This window comes from Natrix helvetica, assembly GCF_964273705.1.
Source record: "Natrix helvetica genome assembly, chromosome: 1".
Lineage (NCBI taxonomy): Eukaryota > Metazoa > Chordata > Lepidosauria > Squamata > Natricidae > Natrix > Natrix helvetica.
Window position 1 is genome coordinate 282135951 of NC_138548.1, and position 27658 is coordinate 282163608.

At 39.9% G+C, this 27658-nt stretch overlaps 2 protein-coding genes across 3 annotated transcripts in view; one reads left to right on the forward strand and one right to left on the reverse strand.

The window, feature by feature from the left end:
• Nucleotides 1-189: 189 nt before the first annotated feature.
• On the forward strand, nucleotides 190-27531 carry PKD2L2 (polycystin 2 like 2, transient receptor potential cation channel). Its single transcript, XM_081955693.1, has 15 exons — nucleotides 190-264; nucleotides 2782-2883; nucleotides 4220-4353; nucleotides 5880-6136; nucleotides 8517-8738; nucleotides 9500-9728; nucleotides 12063-12233; nucleotides 13231-13412; nucleotides 13999-14119; nucleotides 15257-15358; nucleotides 18382-18455; nucleotides 21712-21751; nucleotides 23371-23435; nucleotides 24181-24295; nucleotides 27396-27531. The coding sequence occupies exons 1-14, from the start codon at nucleotides 213-215 to the stop codon at nucleotides 24287-24289; spliced, it is 1860 nt and encodes a 619-aa protein (XP_081811819.1). The 5' UTR covers nucleotides 190-212; the 3' UTR covers nucleotides 24290-24295; nucleotides 27396-27531.
• Nucleotides 26123-27658, reverse strand: part of FAM13B (family with sequence similarity 13 member B) — a 72118-nt gene continuing 70582 nt past the window's right edge. For both annotated transcript variants that reach the window (XM_081955674.1, XM_081955673.1), the window contains one exon: nucleotides 26123-27644. In XM_081955674.1, the coding sequence (XP_081811800.1) occupies nucleotides 27527-27644 (118 nt within the window). In that variant the 3' untranslated portion in view covers nucleotides 26123-27526. The remainder of the gene's footprint in view (nucleotides 27645-27658) is intronic.

Genomic DNA, 27658 nt, shown 5'->3' on the forward strand with positions numbered 1-27658 from the left:
TGTTTTGCAGAACAAGTTTCTATTTTTGCAGAACTGTCAAACTTCTTGGCCCGCTAAGAGTTGCCTTCTTGGGGGTGCAAAGACGCTTTCCCGCGTTGCCCGCAAGGGAAGGGGAGGGCGGCTTCCGCGCAAGAAGCATCCGCGCCCCGCCCTTTTAGAGTGACGGTGTGTTCGTTATTCCGAGGCTAATCCTAACCCTTGCCAGCCCGGCCATGGCTCTGAGCCAGGCAGGATCCACGATGGATCAACGAAGCAGCTTCGGTGGTCGGTTTCCCGGGAGGGGAGGGGAGGGGAGGGGAGCGCCTGGGGCGGGAATGGGCTCGGCCAATCCTGGCTGGGGTGTGTCGCCCTTGCTTGGGCTTTGCTCCGTCGTAGAGAGCGGCGGTCCTGCCTTGGGCTTTTCCCGCGGGCTTCACCTGTGCTTTGGGCACCCGGAGGAAGGAATCGTCGAAGGGGGGAGGGGAGTTCACCCTAGTTATATTAACAAATATAGGTGTTCGTTTCGAGAACTCAGACGGGGGACGTTAGAAGTGAGCCGATGGATGTTCGAATAGCCATGCCAATGACCACGATGGGTCTTTAATTTTCCGAAAAAGAAAGATGGTTCTCCTAGTTAAACTCTGTACTTTAGTTGTTGTTGGTGCTGCTGCTGAACAGGTGGAATAACTAAAGAACCTGCGGCGTTTAGACAAGTTTCTCAGGAAAGACCCTGGTGTTTTGGGGTTTCCTGATCCTGAGGATTTTCAAATGAAAATGCCGCTTTCCACTATAAGCGACAATGAGCAAGACATACCTTTGCATCCGTCCAATCTGTAGAGATTACGCTCCACAATTGTACAAGCAGTCAACACCAAATCACATTTCAGCTTACTAAATTGTGTGAAACCTCTTGTGGGAATAGTTTATGGTTCAGTGTGACATGGGAATCCAGAATATCTGCATGTTGTGCAAACACGACTTTGCTCTGCATGAAACCTAGTTCTAAGTTGTTGAACAACCATGTAAGCCATACATTACACTTTCCTTCCTTGTGCTATGTTGAATAAACAGTTGGCTGCATTCATATACCAATTATACATAGATGAAAAGTTGGTAACCTGAAGCTAAACCATTTTTTATAGCCTGGTCTCTCCCTTCTGCACCTCTGACAACTGCTCTTAAAAAGGGTTGGCATAGTTTCCTGCTACTTTGTAATAGGATACACTCAAAATCCATAAAATAAACATAATTTAGGGGATAAAAACAATGATTCTACCTCCTAAATGAAGAAGTATAAACAGAAAATGTTCTTCATTTAATTCCTTTCTCTAAAACCAAAAGAATGTTAAAACGCAACCTCTCCAGCCACCCAAATATGCCATAAACCATGAGTTACAAATCAGTGGCTTGGATTCAGTTTATAGCCAAAGTAAACAAGCCACAAAATTAGGGAAGTGGCACTACTATGTAGGTGAACTGGGCAGCTTCTTTGGACAGAAAGTTGGATGTGGATTTCAAAGCCATAGAACAGTGATGGCGAACCTTTTTTGGCTCACGTGCCATAAGTGGGGGGAGCGCAGGGGGGTCATGTGTGGGCGTGCCGCACCCATAATGCATTCCCCCCATTTTTACATGCTTTTTTCACCCTCCCCAGGATCCAGAAGCTTTATAGGAGCCTGGGAAGGGCGAAAACAGCCTCCCCCTTCAGAGCGCTTAAAAAGACCCTCCGAGCAAACCGGAAGTGACTTCCGGTTTGCTCGGAGGGTCGTTTTGAGCGCTCCAAAGGGTTCAGGGACCATCCGGAGGTTTCCCTGATACATTCAGAGCGCTCAAAACGATCCTCCGAGCAAACCGGAAGTCACTTCCAGTTTGCTTGGAGGGTCCTTTTAAGCGCTCTGAAGGCTTCAGTAACTGTCCGGAGGTTTCCCTGACACCTCCGGAGGGGTAGGGAAGGCTCTTTTCGCCCTCCCAGGCTCCTATAAAGTCTCTGGAGCCTGGGGAGGGCGAAAATGGCTTTTAAAAAGGGTGAACTCAGCTGGCCAGCGCGCACATGCACACTGACCAGCTGACAGGGCAGAGCTTCGTGTGCCCTGACAAATGGCTCCACGTGCCACCTGTGGCACGTGTGCCATAGGTTCGCCATCACTGCCATAGAATATAAAACAGTATGTGGAGAGTCTGGAATAAGAGGATCAATTTGGGGTGTGGGTGGGTAGAGAAGAGAGGAAGCAAAGGACTCATCCTCAGAGCTCAGCAGCAGCAGTGTACAAATCTGAAACTCAGATACATGATATGATGTATGTATCATTGCAATTGGCTGCCCAGGCAGTGGCATTTCATTTGCTAAGGATTGTGGGATTACAGCCCACTGCCTAAGTTGGCTTTATAAGTGATGGGAAATGGAGTGTGTCGGTCTTCTAGACTATGCTAATCGTTCTGCTTCTCAGAGTGGTGGCTTTCATGCTTTGTGGGGGAAAAATGCAGTGTTGTTTTCAACAATATTTTGGCTTCCAAAACAGACCAGTATCGAAGATTTAAGTTCCAATGATTATACTTTCTTCACTTAAAAAAACAATCAACCTTAATAATTGTCAGTACTGAATTTCATAAAATGTAAGACGTCTAATTTAGTTTAGCGAAGTCAGAAACTGATAATACATGTGGAATCACAGCTACTTCTGGGTTTGTTATTTTACTTTTGTAATTTGGGGTTTTCTTTTGTTTGTTTGGGTCTGGCCAATTCTGGGCATTCTGAGCTGTTCTTCCTTTTTTTATTTCTTTCTGAACATAACACATTAACAGGCAATGTGAAGCCTCGACTGACTCATAGCAGAGAGCTTGAAATGAAGACGACTCTCCAAGAACTATTGATCTACATAATTTTTCTAACTGATCTATGTATATGTAAGTCCAGAAAAGGGAATGGATTATTTCCTACAAAAATTGTGTAATGAATTACTTATGTATTTCTCAAGCCGTTATAAAAATTATTATTATTATAAGATATATACAGATAGTCCTCAATTTAGATCCACAATTGAGTCCAAAATTTCTGTTGCTGAATGAGACATTTGCTAAGTTTGCTGAGTTTTGCCCCATTTAACAATATTTCTTGCCACAGTTGTTAAATGAATCACTGCATAGAAGGGACCCTGGAGGTCTTTTAATCCAACCCCTGCTTGAGCAGGTGACACTATACCGTTTCAGATAAATGATTGTCCAGTTTCTTTGAAAGCCTCCAGTGATGGAGCACCCACAACTTCTGAAGGCAAGTTGTTCCATTGGTTGATTGTTCTCACCTTTAGGAAATTTCTTCTTAGTTCTAGGTTGTTTCTCACCTTGGTTACTTTCCATCCATTGGCACCCATCCTTGCTTTCATATGAAATATGAAATGAATATGAATACATAATAATGTGAATCTAATCAGCTACAGACCTAGGTTACACCACTCACTTGTATTTTTCTTGATTTGTTCAAACTATAGTGGGGAGAAGTAAAACTGGATTCCTTCACTAGGATTCTGATTTTTGTTAATGTCATAATGTAGCTGTGGGTGTGTATGCACATGTGGCAGTTTTAAAAGGCAGCTTTAAATGCCACTTGATAATGCACTTACACAGGCTGCTGATTCCTGAGAAAAGTGGATTTATAACGGTACACTATTCAACAAAAAATTCAGGAGTTTATAATTGTTAAACCGTTTCCCTATTTTGATAGGATGGATGGATGGATGGATGGATGGATGGATGGATGGATGGATGGATGACAGATAGATAATACACAGATAACACAGTTTTTGAAGTAGAATGTGTCCATGTAAATCAGTCAAGAAGCAATCTTACAGGAAATTTCAATGCAATGGATGAAAAAAGTTCAGATAGACAAGGGGAATGTCATCAAAGGACATCAGCTGAAACTTTACCATAACATCATGGACAACAAGTCGAGAAGCTTGGGAAAAAGCATTTGCTCCTCTGAAAGATGTAGAAGATGCAGAGATTTTTAAGGAGGAAGGAGGAAGCATACCTTGTAAACTCTTTCTACATAATAACCAAAGATCTTGGATATAGAGCACGATTGCCCTTTTTTCCCTCTGATATTTGCTGTGGCCCATTAGTAGTTCAGAAATCACGTTTCTTTGGGTTTCCCATGAATAAACAGGGCAAGAGTGTTAGGCAATCTGAACCGCCCTGCTGTTTCATTTCCTCAGGTCAGATTTCTGCCTATTTTTCTCTGCAGTGACATTTGGGATGGTGAGCACAGATATGTATTACCTAAACAGAGTAATGTCCAATCTCTTCTTGGAAACACCTTTCTCAGAGAAAGATAAGACAATCTTCAAAACGATGGGCAGCATCACTGACTTTTGGGAGGTAAAGTTTCCTTTCCATCTTTGCTCTTTCAAAAACATTGGTTTCTTGGACGGTTATACCATAGCTTTCTTTGATTTGGCCATTGTTATGAGGACTGGCTCCAGTTCATTGGGTATTTCAGAAGCCTTTGCTCAAAATCCTCCTGATTGGTCCATTGGGGGCCTTGCTTTCTCTGATCAATTCCAGTCTCAAAAGAGGGACAGGAGCAATCAAGTATATCCAGAATTGTCTAAAGGTAATCATGAATAATTTGGTTATCTGCAAGACTGAGACTTAGTAAACTTTGTTACATCTATCCAAAACCAATAAGCCATCCTATGGTTTAGGGCAGTGTGCAAACCCAACTAGACTTGGGCTGGTTTTTGGATTGTTCAGCATATTGCAGTTAAATTCTGGCTTAGTTTAGGAGTAGACAACTGACAGTCTGCATGCAGTCTTTGGAGACCTCTAGACTGCAGGTCCCAGAATCCTCACCCAGTTGCCTTTCTGTAGCAATCCTACTAAATTCAGAAGTCCAGGCTCTTGTTTTTCAGCCTCTCTGTGCACATCGGATTACCTTGCACTGAGTTTCTAGCCAGTATTGGCAACACTGGTTGGCAGTGGCTCTTCAGGATTGTAGACAGGAAATCTTCCCCTTCAGACTAGAGATTTAAAAGATCGATGACCAGATATTCAATATGCAAAGGATGCTGTATAGTAGGCCAAAGGGCTGTGGAAACAATCCTTTATACAAAAAGGCAGGAGGGGATCATGTTCACAGAAGATTTATTATGAACAAGGTTTTTTTAAAGTTTAGATTACCATATTTTTCGGACTATAAGACGCACCAGTGTATAAGACACACCAAGATATTGAAGAAGTAAGTAAAACAAAAAAGCTCCCAGGAACACTCTGCAGGCTTTAGCACGTCTGGGGGAAGGCAAAAACGCCCCCATTTTTGCGGAAAACAGGGTTTTTCACAAAAACTGAGGCTTTTTGCCTTCCCCCAGCCCTGCTGAAGCCTGCAGAGTGCTTCTGGAGGATGGGGAAAGGCAAAAATGCCTCGGTTTTTGCATAAAACGACCCTTTTTTTGCAAAAATGGGATTCGGGAGGCCAAAAATAGCTGTATTCTGTGTATAAGATGCACCAACATTTCCACTGTCTTTTTGGACGGGGGAAGGTGCGTCTTATACTCCGAAAAATACGGTATGTGCAGATTTAGTTGAAATAAGCCCGAGGGGCTTGCTTCTGAACAGATGTGTATAGGTCTTGCCTGGAAATAAAATTCAAAATACTGTTCAAAATAATACTAAGAGATTCTGTATGTCTAAATGTCATCAAGTGATGTGACAGTTGATTTTGTTACGTTTTCTTTGGCAAGAGGGATGTAAAACCAAAGAAGATAAACACACTTTTCCCCACGGCGTGGATGGTTTCCCATTCTGCCCATGAGCATTCAGATATGTTAGACTCCTTATAAATGATTTTCAAAGGATGGGTTTGTTCTACGAAAAAGCAAATGAATAACTTCTTTCATGTAATATAGTTTTTAGAAGGCCCACTTCTGGATGGGCTTTATTGGAACACCTGGTATACTGAAAATTCCACAAGTCGCTACAGAAACAGTAGCCATATCTACTATGAGAACTTACTCCTTGGAGTAGCTCAGATCCGGCAATTGAAAGTCCGTAACAACACTTGCTCCGTCTACCCTTCTTTTCGTGCATTTATGAGAGAATGCTATGGGCAGTATAGCTACAACCATGAAGACAGAGAAAGCTTTGGCTTTAAAAATGATACTGCGTAAGTATAAATTGCATCTCAGGTTTGTTTAGTTCCCCCCCCCCCCCCGATATCTTCATTTCACATGTAGTTTAACAAACTCAGGTTGATCGTGGGATTTGAATTCCTCTGAAACAAAATCCCATTATTTAAATTGTTCAAACTCCCAAACCATGCATGCTTGTGAGCTGATTTAATAACTTCTGCTAAGCTCAAGTCCAAAATTTCTGTTGCTAAGCAAGACGGTTATTAAGTGGGTTTTCCCCATTTTACGACCTTTCTTACCACAATTGTGAATTACTGCAGTTGTTAAGTTAGTAATATGATTGTTAAGTGAATCTGGTTTCCTCATTGACTTTGCTTATTAGAAGGTTGCAAAAGGTGACTCCAGGATACTGCAACCACCGTAAATATGAATGGCCAAGTATTTGAATTTTGATCATTTGACGATGGAGCAGTGGGCCTAAGTTTGAAAAATGGTCATAAGTCCCTTTTTTTCAGTGCTGTTGTAACGTCGAATGGTCACAAAATGAATTTTTGTAAGTTGAGGACTACCTGTACTTTGGTCCTGAGTGTGTCTTGCTCCTTACCTGCATCTGTACTGGGAGAAGGACTTCCATTTGCACCAGTGGTGGGTTTCTACCGGATCGCACCGGATCGCGCGATCCGGTTGGAGAATGAACCCGGAAGTAATTTCCTGCCCCGTCCCCTTGGCGTTTTTTGCATCGGGGCTGCGCTACCTCATGTTCCTTGTCTTCTGGCCGCGGCCCCACTCCGTGGAAAACATAGGCGCAATTACAGCCCGGAGCAGGAGCAAAGCCCCTTTCCCAACTGGCCCTTCCTCCCTCGGAAGGTTTCGGAGGGAAGCTTCTGCAGAAGCCCGAGCGAGTGACAACAAGTTCCCACCGTTACGAAGTCTCGGAGGCTGTAATTTTCTGAGCTGTGCACACGCGCCTGTTTTCCACGGCGTGGAGCAGCAGCGAGGCTCTGCGCGGCCGGCAATGACTCCAGATGCCATCCAGGAAGACAAGGAACGCGAGGGGGGACCGTTGATGGCCTCCGGAATCATCGCTCACCGCGCAGAGCCTCGCTGCTGCTCCACGCCTTGGAAAACAGGCGCGCACGCACAGCTCAGAAAATTACAGCCTCCGAGGCTTCGTAACTGTGGGAACTTGTTGTCACTCGCTCGGGCTTCTGCAGAAGCTTCCCTCCGAAGCCTTCCGAGGGAGGAAAGGCCAGTTGGAAAAGGGGCTTTGCTCCTGCTCCGGGCTGTAAGCTTCCCTCCGAAGTCTTGGGATGTTCTGAGGAGCCCCCCAAGGAAAAACGCCGCTGCCAGGTAGTTAAAAGTACCTCTCTGATTCTGTCAGACTCTGTCAGTCTCTCTCTGATTGCCTCTCTCACTCCCTCTCTCTGTTCCTCTCTCTGTCTGTCTGTCTGCCTCACTCTCTCTCACACACACAACTGGCCTGCATTTATGGTATTTTGCAGCATTAATACCATAAATGCAGGCCAGTTGTTGAGTGTTTCAAATGTGATTGGAACACTCAACAAGGTGACCACAGTGTGTGTGTGTGAGTGAGACAGGCAGACAGACAGAGAGAGGAACAGAGAGAGGGAGTGAGGGAGGGAATCAGAGAGAGACTGACAGACACACACACACATACACACAGACAGAGAGAGACAGAGAGGGGGAGGGAGGGAGAGAAAGATAGACAGACAGAGACACACACAGTGTGAGTGATTAAGTGAATGAGTGAGAGACAGATACACCCACATACACAGTGACAGAGAGAGAGGAAGGGAGGGGAGAGAGACAGAGGGAGAGACACAGACAGACACACACACACACACACACACACAGAGTGAGTGAGAGACAGACAGACACACACACACACAGAGTGACAGAGATGGGGGAAGGAGGAGAGAGAGACAGAGATACAGAGAGAGAGACAGACAGATAGACACCCAGAGAAAATGACAGAGGGAGACAGAGGGAGGGAGGGAGGGAGAGAGAGACAAAGAGCCAGAGAGAGAGAGAGAAAGAAAAAGAAAAAAAGAAAGAAAGTGGGAGAGAGAGATGAAAGAAAGAAAGAAAAAGAACTTATGACCACAATTGAGCCCAAAATTTTGGTTGCTATGCAAGAGCTTCGTTAAGTGAGTTTCACCACATTTTCCAAGTTAGCCATGCCCACCTGGTCACATGACTGCCAAGCCACTCCCACCAGGTCACATGGCTGGCAAGCCACTCCCACAAAGGAGGCCACACCCACAGAGTAGGTTCCAAAAAAATTTGAAACCCACCACTGATTTGCACCAATGACAAATGCTTTACTATATACAGCTGTGGAAAGCTGTGACATTCAACTGTAAAAGATTAGATTCATACTCTTCTGTCCACCAGGTGGCACTACTACACTTCTGCTACTCTAGCTCCCTGGCATTGGGGCCTTATTGGCCTATATAGTACTGGGGGATTTATGTTCATCCTGAGCAAATCAAAGGACCAAAGTTTACAGATGGTGACCTTCCTCAAGGAACACAGCTGGATCACCCGAGGAACAAGGGTTGTCTTCATTGATTTTTCAATGTACAATGCTAATGTTAATCTCTTCTGCATAGTCAGGTGAGCTCTTCCAGTCCCTCTGTTTTATGTATGTCCTACTTTTGAGAGTAATTTACTGAAATACCTGCATTGTTGGGGATGACTTGATTGAGTTCCACTAGAAAAGTCCTCATTAAAGCAACATGCTAAGTTGAGACTTTCAAGCAGTTACAATTTTGACCGGACATAACGATTGCACCCAGATATTTCCTTCAGCCATTTCTTGTAGACGCTCTACTTCATTCAGGGGTCTTCATGTCTAGAGCTTCTCCATCTCTTAATTCCCATTTACTTATTGAGCTTCTACTTTCTCCTAGATCATACTCTTCAAAATTGCAATACACACCTCATTCTTCTGCTTATTCCTGCTTGTTTGCATATTGTCAATTGTAAACTCAACTTCTTCATTCTGGACTCCTGGCATCACCTCTGCTTTAATTGTTCCTTAACGCCCCATGCTTCTGTTGAGCTGCCTTCCTTAAGTCAGGAATTCCATGAAGATCTCCTTCCTGTTATGTTATGCTGTTGTTGTTGTTGTTTTTCCTTTTTACTTGGCTGTCTACACACCAAATCATTATCATCAAAATTCATATTACCGAAATTTGTATAATTAAAAATGAACCAACTGCTATAATCATTAGTCGTGCAAAGTTGAAATAACAGGGTCACCATTATTCTTGGGGTGGGTTTTGTCATATTTTCATTTAGCTTAGGAGGTAGGACATCACCCACTATCTTCCGGATACACAAAAAAATATGCATCTTTTATTTTCCTTACATAGGCTGACTATGGAGTTTCCTGCAACAGGTGGCATAATCCCTTCTTGGCAGTTCCACTCTGTAAAACTTCTCAGATACGTCACCTATTATGATTATTTTCTAGCCTCCTGTGAAGTCATCTTCTGTCTTTTCATCTTCACATTCCTCATTCAAGAGTTTATAAAAATGCGGAAAATGAAAGGAGATTATTTTAAAGATGCTTGGAATTGGCTGGATATGTTATTGCTCTTGGTAAGTTTCAGCATTTCCATGACATTGATGTAGAAATTGGGTTTTTTAACTGATGCCAAGGTGGATAAGAGAAGGGTAGAAGTCTGCCTGCCTGCCTCCCTACCTATTTATTTATTTATAATTAAATTTATATTGCCGCCTATTTGCCCATGGTGATTCAAGGCAGCTTACAAAGTATAAAACCCCATTTAAAACAGTAAAACTAATAAAAAGACTCCAATAAATTAATATAATACAATTAAATTTATAAAAACCTACCTACCTACCTATCATCTATCTATCTGCCTTGATTGTCCTATTTGAGGGCATAACATACATTGGTCCAATGAAAGGTAAAATCTGAACTAATGAATCAGAGAAGGTTTTGCCCTAATGGCCTCCTCTGTTTTGGAACCCTGAAGAGAGTTCCAAAGAAAGAGAAACATGCAAAGAATTGCGCTTTGGTTCACTGAGAATCTCTGAGAGATGAAGTCCCAAAAACAATGCCTGGAAAACTATTACAGGAAGAGGAACCCTCACCAATTAAAAACAACATATAGCACCAGTGGCCTAATGGACAAGGCACTGGCCTCCTAAGCTAGGGATTGTGGGTTCGAGTCCCGTCTGGGGTAGAAGATTTACTTTTGGTGGAGCTCTATGGCCTAGAGGTGGGGCTCTCGCCTCAGTCAGGAGGTTGTGAGTTTGATCCTAGGTAGAGGCAGATGTAGAGTCTCCTGCTTGGGCAGAAGGTTTGACTAGAAGACCTGCAAGGTCCCTTCCAACTGTTAATTTGTTAAAAACCCAAGTTAGAGCCCATTTGTGAGCCTACATTGCGGTGATAAAGGCATCAAAACACCATTATTTGCCCTCACTGTGTCTACTGACAGTTACTAAGTGGCCTTTTCGGAGTGACTCATTGTGTGGGGGCTGGATCTTGACTATCTGAGAAATAGTTACACTTTGACAGATAAAGTCATTCAGATTCATCAGAGACCGGCTCAAGGGAGATCTCCAGAACATAGTCTTATGAGATTATCTAGACTGAGTTCAATTCTCTGATTCCAGAGGAAGTGGACAAAGTTCTCCAGGCAGTCAACTCAACCATCTGTTTGTTCGATCATGGACCCTCCCGGGTTGTTATGGCAGCCAAAAGGTGACAAACAAGCTCTTGGAGAAAACAAGTTGTTTGAACCTGTTGTAGTCTGTCTTCAGACCAAGATATTGTTATGGAGTCAGTGCTGGTCGTGCTGATATTTGTTTGCTACTTTACCGTATCTATTTATTATTATTTATTAGAAAACTTATATTGCTGCATATTTGCACATGGCAACTCAAGACAGCTTACAGGGATGTAAAAAACATACACACACACACACACACACACACACACACAAATAACCAATAAAAGAAGATAATCAAATAACAAATTAATAAAATAATGTAATAGCCCCCAACCCCACCCCTCACCATGGCTTGATGAACTTTGGTGGTGCATCCATTCTAGTGCACAGCAGTTTTCAAGTTTATGGCATCCTTCTGGACTAATTGCAGGCGTTAAGAGTAGGAGGCACTGTGTTGCAATGCTTCACCTCCTTACCCAGTGGTTAATTCAGAAAAAAAAAGTGCAAAGAAGAGCAACTAAGATGATGAAAGGCCTGAAGACAAAAACATATGAAAAACAGTTGCAGGATTTGGGTTTGGCTAGTCTAGAGAAAAGAAGGAGTAGACGGTGACTTGATAGCGGTATTCCAGTATTTGAGAGGTTGCCACACAAAGAGGAGAGGGTCAACTTATTTTCCAAAGCACCAGACTGCAGGACAAGAAACAATGGGTGGAAACTAATCAAGGAAAGAACCAACCTTGAATTAAGGAGAAGCTTCCTAACAATGAGAACAATTAACTAGTGGAACAGCTTGCTGTCAGTGTTGACAGGAGAGAGAGAGAGAGAGAGAGAGAGAGAGAGAGGGAGGGAGGGAGGGAGAGGGAGGGAGGGAGAGAGAGAGAGAGAGAGAGAGAGAGAGAGAGAGAGAGAGAGATCACATTCACGGTCCCTCGCCTACTTCTCTCCTGTTTAACATATGAAACCACTGGGTGAAGTCATCCACCAGTTTAGGGTTTGGTACTATCTGTATGGTGATGATATCCATCTTTACCTTCCTATCCTGCGCTGTACAAGTGAAGCTTTCGAGGTACATGCTAAAATACTGAATAGCAGAGTATGATGTTTCATAAAGTCATAGAATTCTCTCAAGTATTTTACCTACATTCTGCAATATTAACAAATGTATGATTTGCAGCCTTAAATTGATTTTCTCAATTGTAGCCTTACAACCCTCTACTTTTTCCCTTCTTCAGTTGTCCTTGTTTGCTATTGTTTTCAATGTTTATCGAACGATTGAGGTTTCCAGGCTTATGGAAAATCTGCTCTCCAATTCAGATTCTTATCCAGACTTTTACTTCCTCGGATTTTGGCAGACCCGTTATAATAATATGATTTCAGTGAATGTCTTCTTTGCATGGATAAAGGTACTGCTATTAAACTAATTTTATGTCATAATGTTGGTTTTTTTAAAAAAAGTTAATCACAACAAAGTGTAAAAAGAGAACAAAACATTCTAACCCCGTTGTAAAGTTTAAGGAACATTTACATTTTTTTTCTTCACTCATGCTAATTTGATCAGTTTTCTATCCTGGAATGTGGTGGCTGTTTTTGCTTTATCAACAAGGTGACAGAAAATAAGAAATCACAATAGAGCCAGTGTTATAATAAACTATTTAAAAAAAAACAACACCTGTCTGCCTTATATTCTGTAGTATCTACCTATGTTGCCTGCCTGCCTGCCCATACCCCATAGCATCACCTGCCTCCCCACTGACTTGCTACTCTGGGACAGTTTCATCACCTCTTCTCAAGTCACAGTCACATACAGTCCTTGCCTAATTACCACAACCAGGGCTGCTGTCATTAAGTGGCATGGCCACATTATGTTTTACTTAATGATCACTTAGCTTAGCAATGAAAATTCTGGTCCCAATTGATAACGTAACCTGCAACTCATGCTGAGGAAGCTCCTTCATATACAGTAGGATGTAGTCAGTGAGGGTTCTAAAGGTTATGACCAGGCCTTATCAATCAGGGCTGGAAATGGACTAGAAACTGACAAAACAGTGATTAGCTGGGAGAGTCTAGAACAGGGATATCAAACTCGCAGCCCGCATCATGTGCTGGACATGCCCATCTACAGTTTGGCAAAGGGGGAAAAAGTCACAATATGTCATATGATGACGTGAGTTTGACACCCTTGGTCTAGAATTTTCAGAGAAATAACCTGGGAATGTAACAGAAACCCTTCTATAAATCGTTTTGTTCCTTTAGTTCTTTAATCTCAAACTAACTGGTTATACAGTTTAATATTGATTTCCTGGGTGAGATGTGAAAAGTATTTTAAGATTTTAAGATAAGTATGTGGTAGAGTTGGGTCTTAGCCACATTATAATGCCCTCTTTTTTTTTTGTCTTCCAGATATTTAAATACATAAGTTTTAACAAGACAATGACTCAGCTATCTTCTACTCTGTCCCGTTGTGCTAAAGACATCATAGGATTTGCCATCATGTTTTTTATCATCTTCTTTGCATATGCACAGCTGGGCTACCTGGTCTTTGGATCGCAAGTGGATGAGTTTTCCACTTTTCAGAATTGCATGTATGGAACTTTCCAAGTTATCTAATACGGTTGTTTCACTGTGTCATTAGTTGGAGCAAGATTTTCTTTAGAAGAGGGCCAAGGTACATGAAATATTTGATGCAGTTGATCGTCAACTTAAAAGCACAATTGGGATGGGAAACTTGGTCTTTGAGCAAAGTGGTCATACTAAATTCAAGGTTTCCTTCAAAATAAATCATTTTCCAATTTAGATAACTTTCAGAAACAAATTGAATAGCTTTTACTTGGTACAGCTCTGCAAACAGGACATAACCAGTGTCATGATCTCCCCCCCCCAAAAAAACCCTCCCCCCCATCTTCCTCAGTTTCTTGGATATCACTTTAGGAAATTTGTTGGCCAATATCTAAAATAGGCTTATAAGCTAATGGTAATAAATCACTAGTAATCAATGGTTCTTCATATTAGTAAATTTAGTATCAGTTATATATTGCAGAATAGTTTACACAAGTATCATAACTTCGTTAACTCAAAATGTTCAGTGATACCAAATTACTATACAGGATTGCAACCTTAGTGTGAATCATAGAATATCAGGTTTAGTATATTTTTTTGCTTCCTCCTAAGTTTTACCCAGTTTCGTATTGTACTTGGAGATTTTAATTTTGCCGACATAGAGCATGCCAATCGAATTCTTGGACCGATTTACTTCATCACCTTTGTATTCTTTGTATTCTTTGTCTTACTGGTAAGTGCAATCTTGAATAACTGAATCAGTTTGCAAAATTGGGATTACTTTGCCAGGGCTGCAAACATCCTGAGAACAATTAGATAGAAGATACATGCTTCTATCTCGTGTTGGTGAAAAAATTGCAAAGTAGGGAGAGGCTCTTAATTAATGTCTCTTTTTAAGTGGACTCTAAGATAGTGTACATAACACTAACCTCTAAGAATATAATCCTATGTATAACCCAAAGAAGTCCTGGCCCTGCTGGTTGGGCTGGGGACCAAATGGGGAATTCCTCGTTGGCAGTGGCTGCTGGATTGATGACAGACTCCACCTCCCCTTTCTGCTCTCTACTGTCTACACATCCATCTTTTTTGTTTTCATATTGAGGTATTAATCATTATGTTCCTTCTTCATTGTTTATTTTGTGGGTTCTATTATTTTACTTCTGTTTATGTTCCTTTCATTTCCTCCTTTTTTAATTATTGTAAGCCATCTATAGTAGCCCTACGATGAAATAGGCAGCGAATAAATTTAACAAATAAAGAGCAAATAAATAAGATTCTGATAAGATGGAGAGATGATTGATCCTGAAATTTTTGGTGAATAAAGGGATTTTGGAGCTGAAAGACTCAGAATACCAGTAGTGATATGGGCCATTCTTGCCTAACTCTAATACCTATCATTGTCAAAAAGATGGTCAGTGACACAATTGCCCTAGTGCATTTTTTCAGTAGGTGTAGCTAATTCTTCTAATTCTTCAGGTGTGAAAAACACTTAACCAGCATTCAAATCCCTGAAAAGGATAGCCTGTTTCCCAGAAAAACATACATTTCATAGATGCAGAAGAATATAATGCTTAGCTCTATAGTCACACAAATGAATCTGTGTGTATTTTCCCAAGAATATCAAATGTTTTCTGAAAGTTGTAATATTTGGTAAAAGTATCCCTGCTCCCATTACAATTCTAATTTCAAAAAGTGAAATTAGAATACTGAAGTTGGGTATGGGAGATTGGGTTAAGAAGTTAACAACATTCTGTATTATTGATTGTCCTGGAATTTATATGCTTAGCTTTGGAACATTTCAACATCTTTGAGATACTTGCATATTTATGCATTGTTTGTTCACGTTATTTTCCTTTTTTCCTCCATGTAGAACATGTTCTTGGCGATCATTAATGACACATACTCTGAAGTGAAAGCTGACTTTTCAGTAATTCCAAGCAGAGAATTTGAGATCAGCGATCTTATAAAGCAGGTAAGAACCTAAACCATGTCCTGCTCTGTAATTTTTAGTTCAAGGAATAGTTAAATGCTACTGATACTGTTTTTCTCAATGCTTTATTTAACAAATGTGTTGAACATTTCTTGCGTTGCAAGAAATTGTATTTCTTGAATTGTTTTTCAGGGCACATGAATAGCAGTGAATAGACCTTTGCTGCTTCATTGATCCTTTACGGAATAAAAGGAGGGATGTTTTGTTGCTGTCTGTGAAAGAAAGTAAAATTTCCCTTCAGTCCCTTAGACCCGTGATGGCAAACCTGTGGCATGCAGAGCCCTCTCTGCGGGCATGCAAGCCGTTGCCCCAGCTCAGCTCCACGCCATGTGTGTGCGCCTCCCAGCCAGCTAGTTTTTGTGTCTGTGCCACACACACATGGGGGAAGCGCATGTGGGGGGGTTGTGTGTGCATGCACAGGGGATGCATGCAGTGGGTCACATGCATGCATGGGGGGTGGGCCACACACAGGGTTTGTGCATGCAGTGCATGGTGGGTGGATACATGCCCTTTTGCATGCGTGCACACGCTTCCAGCACTCTGTGCCAAAAAGGTTAGCCATGACTGCCCTAGACCTTAGAGTGGATTGCCATATAAGCCAAGATTATCTATCTTGGGATAATGTTGCCCATATTCTGATATGAAGCCATCCTTAAACCTTTTCTTTTGATTTATGATATTGCAATATTTTTAATATAGAAATGAACATGCAGAAACCATACAAAGACTTGCTTGCTCGTCCTGCATAATTAGGTTTCTGTAGAGAAAGTCAGTAGGAGCACAATCCAGGTGATTCTCCAGAAACTCTTCTGATTGTGTGGAAGAGGCATTTTCTAACTGTAGTTCTGTTCCTGGGTAGTCACTGCAAGCTGCTTCTGAATTCCAGGAGATTTTGTTCTTTCTCATACGTTGTCTAGCTTCTTTTGTGAACATGTTGAGAGAGATCGTCCAGGAGGTTGCTCTGAAGCTCCACCAATTTGTGAAGAATGGCCTGCTTTGTTTCTCATTCTCAGAGATGCTGGGACTGTCCAGAATGATCATCAGTTGGGTTGAGAATGAACAGAGACTCAAACTAAACAAATCAGTGGTGTTCTCAGTGGCCAATTTAGCCACCTAAGTGTGGGATGATGAGTTTGCTGTAGATGGGACACACATTCTCTTCACGATTCAGATTTATGAGAGACTCAAGTGATTGTTGTGGCTTAAGCATGTTTCCCATATGCCAACTTTAAGCCTATCTGACTGGAAAAAAAAGTGACAATTATCTGTGCTTCGGTAATCATCTGTTTTCCTCACTGCAAGATACCTACTGTGTGCAATTACCAATAACAAGGATGAGGAAATTTCAGTTGGTCTAGAATGGAATTGCTACGTCCTTAAAATAGAACTATTTCAAACAAAAACTGGTGCTTTCTCAGCTGCCCCAACTCTCAGGTTGCTTCCAGGTCCAGTTTCAAAATACCAGTCCTCAATTATAAAACTTTACAAAATGCTACCTTTAATTTATCTGAACACTGAGATTTCCTTCAGAGATCCTAGTCCAAATCTCTGTCAACTGAAGTGTTGAGGTTAAAAAAAGGATTGCTTTGTTAGTGATACCTACTTGTGGAACATTTTTCCCAGAGACGTTGTGACACCAAATGAAGATTTTTATATAATTACATATAGTTCTCAACTTACAACTGGTCACCTAGCAATCATTCAGTATTACGATGGATACCCAAAAAGCTACTTATGATCTGGATTTGAAGTTCTGATGACTGGCACTCCACATGCAGTCATGTGTATTTTTGAATACTAATCAACCAACCTTATTTACAGTCATTTGCCGCATTCTGGTCACATGAGCACAACTTATGACATTTTTGCTGGAAACTGAAGTGTTATGGGATTCTTTCTTAACAACACTTCAATTGATAGTGATTTGTTTACTTCAGGTGTCTGGCTAAAAAAGGCCCAGTAGCAAGCAATTATTTATGTTACATTTGTTTAATGATTCCTTCAAAAAATGTTCAATCAAGTGCAATTATATGATCACCTGCTTAATGACCATCATGGCCTATGACTGAAATTATGGGCTCAGTTATGGTTATAACTCAAGGACCACCTGTAATGTAATTGTTTTGTGTCATATTTCATATCACTTTTACTTGTTTGGCTTTGTGTTTTCAGATTTTTTATATTTGATGTTTCTTATTTTATTTTAAGCCATCCATAGACCCATTTCTGAAAAAAAGATGTGATAAAAATCCAGTAAATAAATCCATGGTTTGCATAATTGAATATTCAAGAGGATCTTTAGTGGCACAAATAAGTCCAATATTTTGAAGAGTTTTTATTGAGTTGACTTTTTCTTCTTACTTATGTTTTGCGTTCAGATTAACTGTTCAGTTGTTCAATTACTGAGTACTAAAATGCACCCTTCCCTCATATTGATACTAAAACTTTTTTCTCCATTCCGACCCCAATTAATCCTAAAGTAATTTACTTAATCCATGTGAATTATTTTAAATGGCCAGTGCAAGGGCTATATTACAGTATGTTATCATTTATGTTCTCCCGAAATGTTCAATAGAATGAGCAGTAAACAAAAGAAAGTTAAAGAGCGACTGGCATTATGCTAAACTGAAGATTTGCCTTTTTGTGCTTATAATCAAATGCTGCCTTGGCTTTTTGTGTCACTCAGCAGATGTTATATATATATATGACCAAAACTTAATTTCCAGCTTCAGTAATACTAATATTGTTGGGATTTTGTTTAACTCCATAAACCTTATAAATATGTTTCAATCTTTACTGGATGGAGTAACTGTAATATGTTATATTTTCAGTACAAAATGATACTGTTGTTTTTTCATTACAGAATTTGGTACATGCTAAAATCATTTTGTACCCTTACTAGTGTTTCCTACATTCCTCCATGTGAAGTATGAAGCCTTTACATATCACAACTATGATATCACAACTATTTCCATTTAATAATCCTATTTATTTCTTTTGTTTAGGGTTACAATAAAGCTTTAGTCAAACTCAAACTGAAGAGACAGTCACCAGAAACAGAAGATGTATATTTGAAAAAGTGGGTATCAAATTTTATTTATTTTTATTTATTTATTTTCTTTGATTTCTAGACCGCCCCCTCTCCCCAAAGGGACTCGGGGCGGTATACAGGTACCGAATTAAAAAACCTTACAAATAATCATATAGTTAAAAACGAATTAAACTTTAAACCCCTGTACAAATTTATAAAAATTAAAAACTAAGCCTAAAACCAAAATTTAAAAATACAGGCTGGGGTGGGAGAGCTGGAATTAGGCTAGATTAAATAGGTGGGTTTTGAGCTTCTTACGGAAGGAGCGGAGGTCCATGGTTGTTCTAATATCAGGGGGAAGGTCATTCCAGAGGGTCGGGCCCATCACAGAGAAGGCCCTTCCCCTGGGCATCGCCCGCTGGCACAGCCTAGTGGACGGCACCCGGAGAAGTCCCTCTCTGTGTGAGCGAATCGGCCGAAGGGATGTATGGGGCATACTGCCACTTTTCTTTAATTTTCTAGCTAATTTTCTTATTCATACTGTACATATGATCCTAAAGGATGGTAGATACCAGTGTTTTTGTTCCACTCAGTGAGACCCTTCAGGATAGATGAGGAGGCATCCTGTGGGGCAGCTAAGTCAGAGAACAAGATGTTTAAAGGCCACTAAGGCAGGTTGGGATTTCCAAGGTTATATCCCACAAAAAGCTCTCAAGATGCTTCCAGGCAACCATAAAACAGTCATTTATCAGCAAACCAATGTGATTGCGTCTCTATAGCCTTCAGGAGGTCCCTCTTATTTCAGCTTATTGCTGTTGTGTTTCTGAGCAGGTGAGAGCTTTTTGAAACAAAATACTGGCTGGTAAGCCACTCACTGTCTTGCTTTCTAAAACCACCTGTATCATCACAAGATCTATACTATTATTGGAAGTAAAGATTATATGTGATTCTGGGTCACAGCAGAAGGAGTCACCTTATCATATCATTATGGATCATTCCCATTTCCCACTCTTGACAGCCAGTTGGGACTGGAACCTTTACCTGTTCTCACTATTTCAAAGCTCTCCATTGACTTAAAAAGTTGGAAAACCTGCCTACCTAAGTCCAAGATAGAAAACCACAAAGAAGCCATGGCTTTCTATCAAACATCACACTAAACCACAACTGCAAACTGTAAATCTCTCCAAATCATCATTTCAAAATTTAGCTTCTTAAAATGAGAACATGGACCTAATTCAACGAAGGGCTTCCTGCTGCTTGTGGCTTAAAGAGGGTTCCTGTAGTCCTATCAAGGCAGAAGAAATTGTGAAATAGCGTAAAAATAAGGGACACAGTGGCTCAGTGTCTAAGACGCTGAGCTTGTCGATCAGAAAGGTCAGCAGTTTGGCGGTTCGAATCCCTAGCACCACGTAACGGAGTGAGCTCCCGTTACTTGTCCCAGCTTCTGCCAATCTAGCAGTTCGAAAGCATGTAAAAGTGCAAGTAGAAAAAAATAGGAACCACCTTTGGTGGGAAGGTAACCGTGTCCCGTGCGCCTTCGTTGTTCAGTCATGCCGGCTACATGACCATGGAGACGTCTGACAGTGCTGGCTCTTCAGCTTTGAAACGGAGATGAATACCGCTCCCTAGAGTCGGGAACGACTATGTATATATGTGCGAGGAGAATCTTTATCTTTAACTTTAGCATAAAAATAACCGAAGTCATCCCTCATTATAGCATTGTACAATATATGGACACCGAGACCTCTTCCTCATCCCTTACCTCCCCCCATGTCTTAGTAATTAATGTATTCACTCACAAGTCTCATTTGAGACTCTGAGCTGCTGTAATACCTGACCTCATGAGGTAAGAGTGAACATCTGCCTTCTTATAAGTATATTGGTGCTTCAACATCTGTATGAAGCTGTTGGAAGAGGTCATTTGGTAGTTTACAATGTAATACTGTCAATCTTCAGCTTTATATTGCAATCCTGGGCTCAGTCTAAGAAGCCACGGACATTTTGCCCGGGCATCTGGAAACTGTTGGAAACCCAATGGGATTAAATAAGTTGAAAATGATCCCTAGCAATATAGAGTTGCTGTTTGCACATCGTGGTTCCCTTCCAGCTCCAGATTGTCTCTCACCAAGGTGGAACTGCACCTGAGATAACAGGACCGCAACTTGGGAGTCCTTTTCTACACATAGCTACTGCCGAATGGCTAAGCAAGACGTTTCTATGCCAATTACAACTCTTCCTGGAGCCCTAGACCTGAATTCAGTAACTGCTGTCATTAACACATTTTGTCAGAATTTCTGTAAGAGGCTCTACAGGGGCTGCTACCGAAGACCACACAAAATCTTCCAATTAGTCCAAAATGCAGTGGCTCACTCGTTGACCAAAAGTTGCTATCCTGATCATTATTTCATCTTTTCTGTGGGCCCTTCATATGTTTCTAAGTGTAATTCAAATAATCAGATTTATGTGAGGTAGCCCTGTGTGGCTTGGGGCCAAGAAATCTTTTTATGTTTGTGTTGTATGTTTGTGCTGTTAGCTACAAAGTCTGTGAATGGAATAAATGTCATATAAATCGAATAATAATAACAAATGATAGAACTAAATGCGATGAATGCTATTTTAAATTCATACATTGCACATTTATTTATAAGTCCTCTAAGTTCATGGTGCTTGGGTTTTCTTTGCCAATTAAAAACAACCAATAAACTAAGCTAGTGAATGCCTCAAATGAACTACACAAGTACACTTTGAGGGCAAACTGAGTAGGTATCATGCTATGATGGGAGGGGTCAATCTTTGTTGTTTGCATTTAATATTTTCCTATTCTCATTTACACCCACAATCTCTACTTCATTGGTTGCTGATTATGAGGAATGGAAAATGTTGAAGGCAATAGCATTATATCAACTTGAAATAGATGTCACTGTGAGATAGAAAGACAGCAGCAGCTGCCCGGGGCGGAGGTGTCAAAACAGTCAGCCTGATCAAAGCATGCACATCCAGAAAGGGCCTGAGCTGCTTTCGCAATGATGCAATGGAGCTTTCTCATTTTGACACAACAGCAGGAGCAGCGAACTCCCCAGGGAAAAAGATAAAAGCAAACAAGAGGCAGGCTTTATTGACTATGTAGCCTATAATCACCCCTGTCTAGTAGAAACAAGCATATCCACTACTTCAATTTAGATTAATTTCATCAGGATCTCTCTCTCTCTCTCTCTCTCTCTCTCTTTTGTAGTATATGAGCATTAAAATGTTTTGTCTAAATAAATTCTTGGGTTTTATTCCCCCTTTGCATGACCATATCTAGACTGGATACAAGTAGGAATGTCTCCAGAATTGGTGATAAGGTAAGAGTCATATGCTTCTTTCCCCTTGGCCAAAAGAAAAAAAAGAGGAGGATGGTGACATTTATTTTCAGTGGGTTATATTTAGTTAGCAAATTTATTTTGCATAAACTTTCATCTGATTTTATGCACCTATCTGAGAGTAAATACATACATAATGCATGCATACACATAAATTGGGAGAGATTATAAAATATCAGTTGAAATGCAAACACTTTAACAAAAAACATACTCTGGTTGCTGTGTCGCAGACTAGTCAAGGTTGTCTCTGTTGTGTTAGTTAACCTATGTTAGAATAAAAGTTTTTGACTTTGTTCCATTTATAGAAAACATTCAACTTCATGAATCAGCTATTTCGTGTAGGAATATAATATTCTTTATTAAAATGGCTGATCCCTTTGTTAGAGACAGATGTACTGGAACCCAAAGTACTCTTCCATTTAATATTTTATCAATATATATATATATAAATTTATTTTGCTTATCAATCATCCAAGAAGCGTCTTTAATTCTGAATTCTGCATCACTGAGTCAGAACTGAAGCAGCTTCTTGGATGACAAGCGAAACATCTTCAAAGTCCAGTTGCCTTTTGAAAAAGTAGCTTGGGACTCCTGCTCAGGGAGCAAGTGGCAGTCATGGCTAGGGAGACCTTTGCCTAACTTCGTGTTGTGCCCCAGTTGCGCTCGTTCCTGGATCAAGGGGGCCTACTAGGGTCACTCATGTTCTGGTCATCTGGACATATAGTTTGATTATTGCAATGTGCTGTACATGGGCCTGTGTGGAAAATGCAGTGATGCAAGCAGTTAGGTATGTTCCTGGGAGCTTATATTATACCTCGGCTGCACAACCTGCATTTAAGGGACCCCCTCTTCCAAACTTCATCTGCCTGTCCCATCAGATCTAATAGAATAGGCATATTCATCTAGAGCAGGGGTCTCCAACCTTGGCAACTTTAAGCCTTGTGAACTTCAACTCCCAGAGTTCCTCAGCCAGCTTTGCTGGCTGAGGAATCTGGGAGTTGAAGTCCACAAGGCTTAAAGTTGTCAAGGTTGGAGACCCCTGCTCTAGAGCAAGGGGGTCAAACTCGGTGTGTCACATTGCTGTCAAATGATGCTTCACTGTTTTTCCTCTTTGCGGAGCTGGGATGGGCGTGGCCTGTGTGTGACGCATCCTGCTCATGGACTGTCAGTTTGACACCCGATCTAGAAAGCTACATTTGGCAGGCATCTTTTGTGCCATGATGTTTGTATTGAGGAATCTTCCCCCCACCCCGCCCCCCAGGTGTGGTCATCCTCATCACTCCTGGGCTTTCAAATTCCCTCAAGATCTGGTTATGAAAATAGATGGGTCTACCAAATTCCTCCTTCTATTGTTTTTCTTCTCTTATTTAGTTCTGCTTTTATAGTTTTTAATGTTTTTAAATAAATGCAAGGTTTTTTAGGTGACAAATTGTTTTATATTTATTGTTTTATTGGATTGTTTTACGTCGGCCGAAGTCACTTTCTGTGAGATAACAACCATACACATTTGATAAACAAACAAAATCTGCCAATACCAGAGATGATAAGAGTTTCTCTTTTCTTTTGAATCCTGTCATCATATTGACCAATTCTCTTTGCAGGATCTCATGAGGCAGCAGATTTCTTCTGGACAGTATGACACAGTTTCTGCGGGGGACTTTCAGAGGTTGGTTTGTTTACATCATAACCCCAGTGGTCTTCAGTCTTTGTAGATCTAGGGTTCCCTTTTTAGATCACAGGAGATCAACTTGAGGTCCCCAATTTGAGGTTCCATATTTAAAGTGGAATCTTCACACAAAATATAATTCCTGACACAATCGTAAGATATTTTATAAAATGAAACTCCCAAACTGAAATATCAACAAATCTCGGCTCTTAAGACATCATTATGTTGTCCACCAAATGCAAATTTAGGGATCTAGCTTTTAATTCATACCATATAATAGTTGTAATGCTCCAAGTTAGCAACTGTTAATGCTAATTGTTTTAGATCAGGTGTTCTCCTTTGATACAAAGTTCTTAGAAAATTCAACTGAGGCATTTTGGGTTCTAAAGAAAATGACTTTGGGTTGTTAGCGTACAACAAAAGTGTTCAGTTTATATATATGTAGCACATATAGCTCCTAATGTATATAAAATGTATATTTTTACAATATTATTTGGGGGAAAAAGATTTAGGTTGCAGTTCTGTGCCTATTACTCTGAAAAATTCATTGAACTCAATGAAATTGACATTTACACAATGAATTCAATGGAATTTGTATCTGAATCAGTATGTACTATTAGACTGCTAAGTGACTAACCAGTTTTCTTCTGGTTTTGCGGAATTTTATGCCCTATGGGCAGCTATCAGCTTCACCAAGGCAACAATTTGCAAAACTCCCTCAATCTCCATTGTCATTTTGTTTTAGACTTTCTAGATATGCAGAGGATTTGGAAAGACAACTGAAGGAAGTGAATTATAAGCTGGACACAGTTATGAGAAGTCTCCCTCCAACTCAATACCAACAGAGGAACTAGCAAGAGGTGAGGATTTGTTCTAATACTAGCCCCTGGTACAGTGAGAAGCTAAGGTGCGAATTGACAGGTACGGAGGGGAGGGGAGGATGCACATCTTTGAGTACTCTCGTTTCCCCAGGGCTTTTCCATTTCCGGTCCATTGTTTAAAAAAAAAAAATGTTTGCTATAGATCAGGGGTGTCAAACAGGTTGGATACATCACATGCAGACCACGCCCAACCTGGCTCCACAAAGGCAAAAACATCACAATAGATCATGTGATGCAATCAGGTTTTACACCCGTGCTGCACATTCCTGCAGTGGTGTGTTGTAAATATTCTAAGGCAAATAATTTGGAGATGATCTCCTAAAATTAAAAATACGAATTGTAACAGCAAACTTTTTTAACAGCAGAAATATTTATAATTAGTAACTATATTTTCTGTATTTGGTTATGAAAGGCAGCTCTTAAACATTTCATCTCGCTAATTCTAGGAGTTTAAAAAGGAATTATTTTCCTTAGTCACATAGTCCATCCCTATTGCTCTTGCAGGGACTGAGGTGTGTGGGGAGATTACATGGTTTATTGTTTATGCGAATACACTTTAAATTAGGTACAAATTATACAAAGTTTTCGTGCGTTGGTCTTTAACATTACTTGTACAGGTATGTCAACCAAGTCCATAATTATTTCATGTTCTGATGGAACAAATTAATTACTGTAAACAAAAAAAAATATTAAATGTTGTAGGATTGCTTTTTGAAATGGAAAGTAACTGGCAATATATGTTTTTTTTCCCACCATGGGCAAATATTTATGTCTGTTATAAATGGCAGAAACATGCTCGCTTTTCTCCAGCAAATTTAAGTGCTGCATATCAAATATATTGGAGATAGTGAGGTTTTATTTTTTTACCTACAACTGGCACAATATAAAAAGGGTACATTTTCTAAAGCAAAGAAAAGTTTGTAAGATATATTTATAGGCCACTTTTCTATAACATCTTGACTTATAAAAAGAAAAATTCAAGTTAATTTCTAATCACCTTCCAACTATTATCAGTTTGGATAAACCACTGCAGATAAATCACCAGAGAGAATTAGATTCAACATTTTTTTAAGCAAACTTTTTTTAAAAAAAAACCTCTAGCAACGCTTAAGAATTACACTTACCAAAAATGCAAAGTGTGCGTATGCACGCACGCAGGCACACACACACACACACAAAACACAAATATAAATATGACAATAGAAGTTTTTTTATTATAAAAATCTATACAATGAAATGCCAGACATAGCAATCATTCATATCTGGTTTATTTATATATATATATATTTATATATCTATATATCCACATATAGTTTTTACTTATATGAAAGTAAAACTATGTTATCACAAAATGCCTAATTCTACCATTTATTGCTCAATAAGATGGCACAACACACACTCTTAACATAACTGATGCCATGCTTGCTACAAACAAACAGCCAAACACTGCAAAGCACACACAAAAGCAGCTGTTGATTCTGAAGTGGATCACTCACTTTATAAAAATATTGGGATCATATAGATTTAAGTATTATAAAGGAGGAATATATTATTTAAAACATTTAAATAGTGCATATTGATATTTTGCATGTGTTATATAAAACATTCATGTACAACACTATACAGTACACATAGGTTTTGATGTTTGATGCACCAGTGATTGCAGATTGATGGAAAAGTAACTGAAATGTACATTACACGATGAAGTTGAACAAAAGCCACGGAAAAATCTCCAGATTATTTCCCGATCTTGTAATTCACTACAGTCCACTAAAAACCCTTCAGGCTGTATAAAAAGGCAAAACATTATAGTATAAATTCATTTTAATAGTCACTTTTGGGTTCCAAAATTACATGCCTAGAATTACAATAAAAACGAGAAATACAACCAATAGAAGTATGGAGTCTCTAAAATCTATTTTCTACCTATTGCATGTTAACACATCAATCTGATGAGTTTACATGCCATTATTTCACTGAAGTTCATTTTCTGGTTTTTCAGAAAAGCAATGAAAAACAATTTGTGTTGGCATTAGCTGTTCATAACACATGCAGCAAATAGGCACATGCAAAAACATGGCCACAAGACAAAATAGATCCAGAAGGTATTCAACACTTAGGATTTAATCCAGTCAAACCACGGAAGCAGGGCCTATATGTAAAGGATTCCATATAAACCCTTTTCCTCTGTACTGTATCTCATGTAGGTACTCAAGTCATTTAGAAAGATTTTGGAGTGCAGTTTAAAAAAATAATCAGCCACTGTTGTGTTATGTATACTAGGCAAAAACAAACAAAATCAGTTAAAAAACCCTCTTGGTTCTGAAGCTTTGACATGCAAAAACTGTGTCATACCTGCATGAGGCAGATCACTTCTCTTTCCATTTCTGTAAATGGAAGTAGAAAGGCTTCTTTCAAAGCTAGTTCTGTCCCGCTTGTTCAATACATTAATTACATTAATTGTAGCCCTTGTAAAATAAGTTTGTTTCAGATACAGCAAAAGTGGTGTAAGCTTACTGAACTGAATGAATCTGAGCACCAACACAAGGATAAGATGCAGTCTCCAATTCAGACTACACACTGTCACCAGTAGACAATAAATAGAAATTAACAGTAATGTAAGTCTTGTAGGCAATATGTGATATAAATGTTCAGGTTTTTCCAAGTTTTAAAAATACAACAAGCAAGGTCACTTTCTGGTTTGTCCATTGTCATCTGAAACCGGAGAATGTACTTTATATTTCAATATCCATCTATCATTCTACTATATGAAAGATGCCATTTGCAATCAGTTATTCCACGCAGTCCTCTGAAAGGCATTGCAGTTCCTTTATGGTATTCAGGAGTATTCTTAATTGGCTGCCATTGTCTTCCATACTAAAAAGGCAACAGAGGAGTTCAGTGTAATACTAATAAATGCAGATGAAGCGAAGTTAGCAGGTCCAACATTTCTGAATGATTTTAGAATAAAAGTCTTTTGAGAACAAGATGTAAATTTTTAAAAACGACAAAAAGAAAACAACCCTTAAAGTTGGACAGATTGAGTCGCAATTTAATTTTTTTTTCATTAACTTTCTAGATTGGACCTACCTGTCCTTCTAAAGTGTACAAAAACAGCATTCTTTCAACAAAGCAAGACAAAAGAATACCCCTAACAGTACTATGGGCAGCATATGAAAACAACTGTTCTTTGTTATGGAGAAACATAATTTATTTTGATGGATCTTGTTTGCTGATAAGGACTTCAAGAAGACGCAGTTTAGCTTTAACTTTCTTGTACTCTCGATACTCATCAAGCATGGGTCCACGATCCTCCTTCTGAACATTCCTGAAAAAAAATAA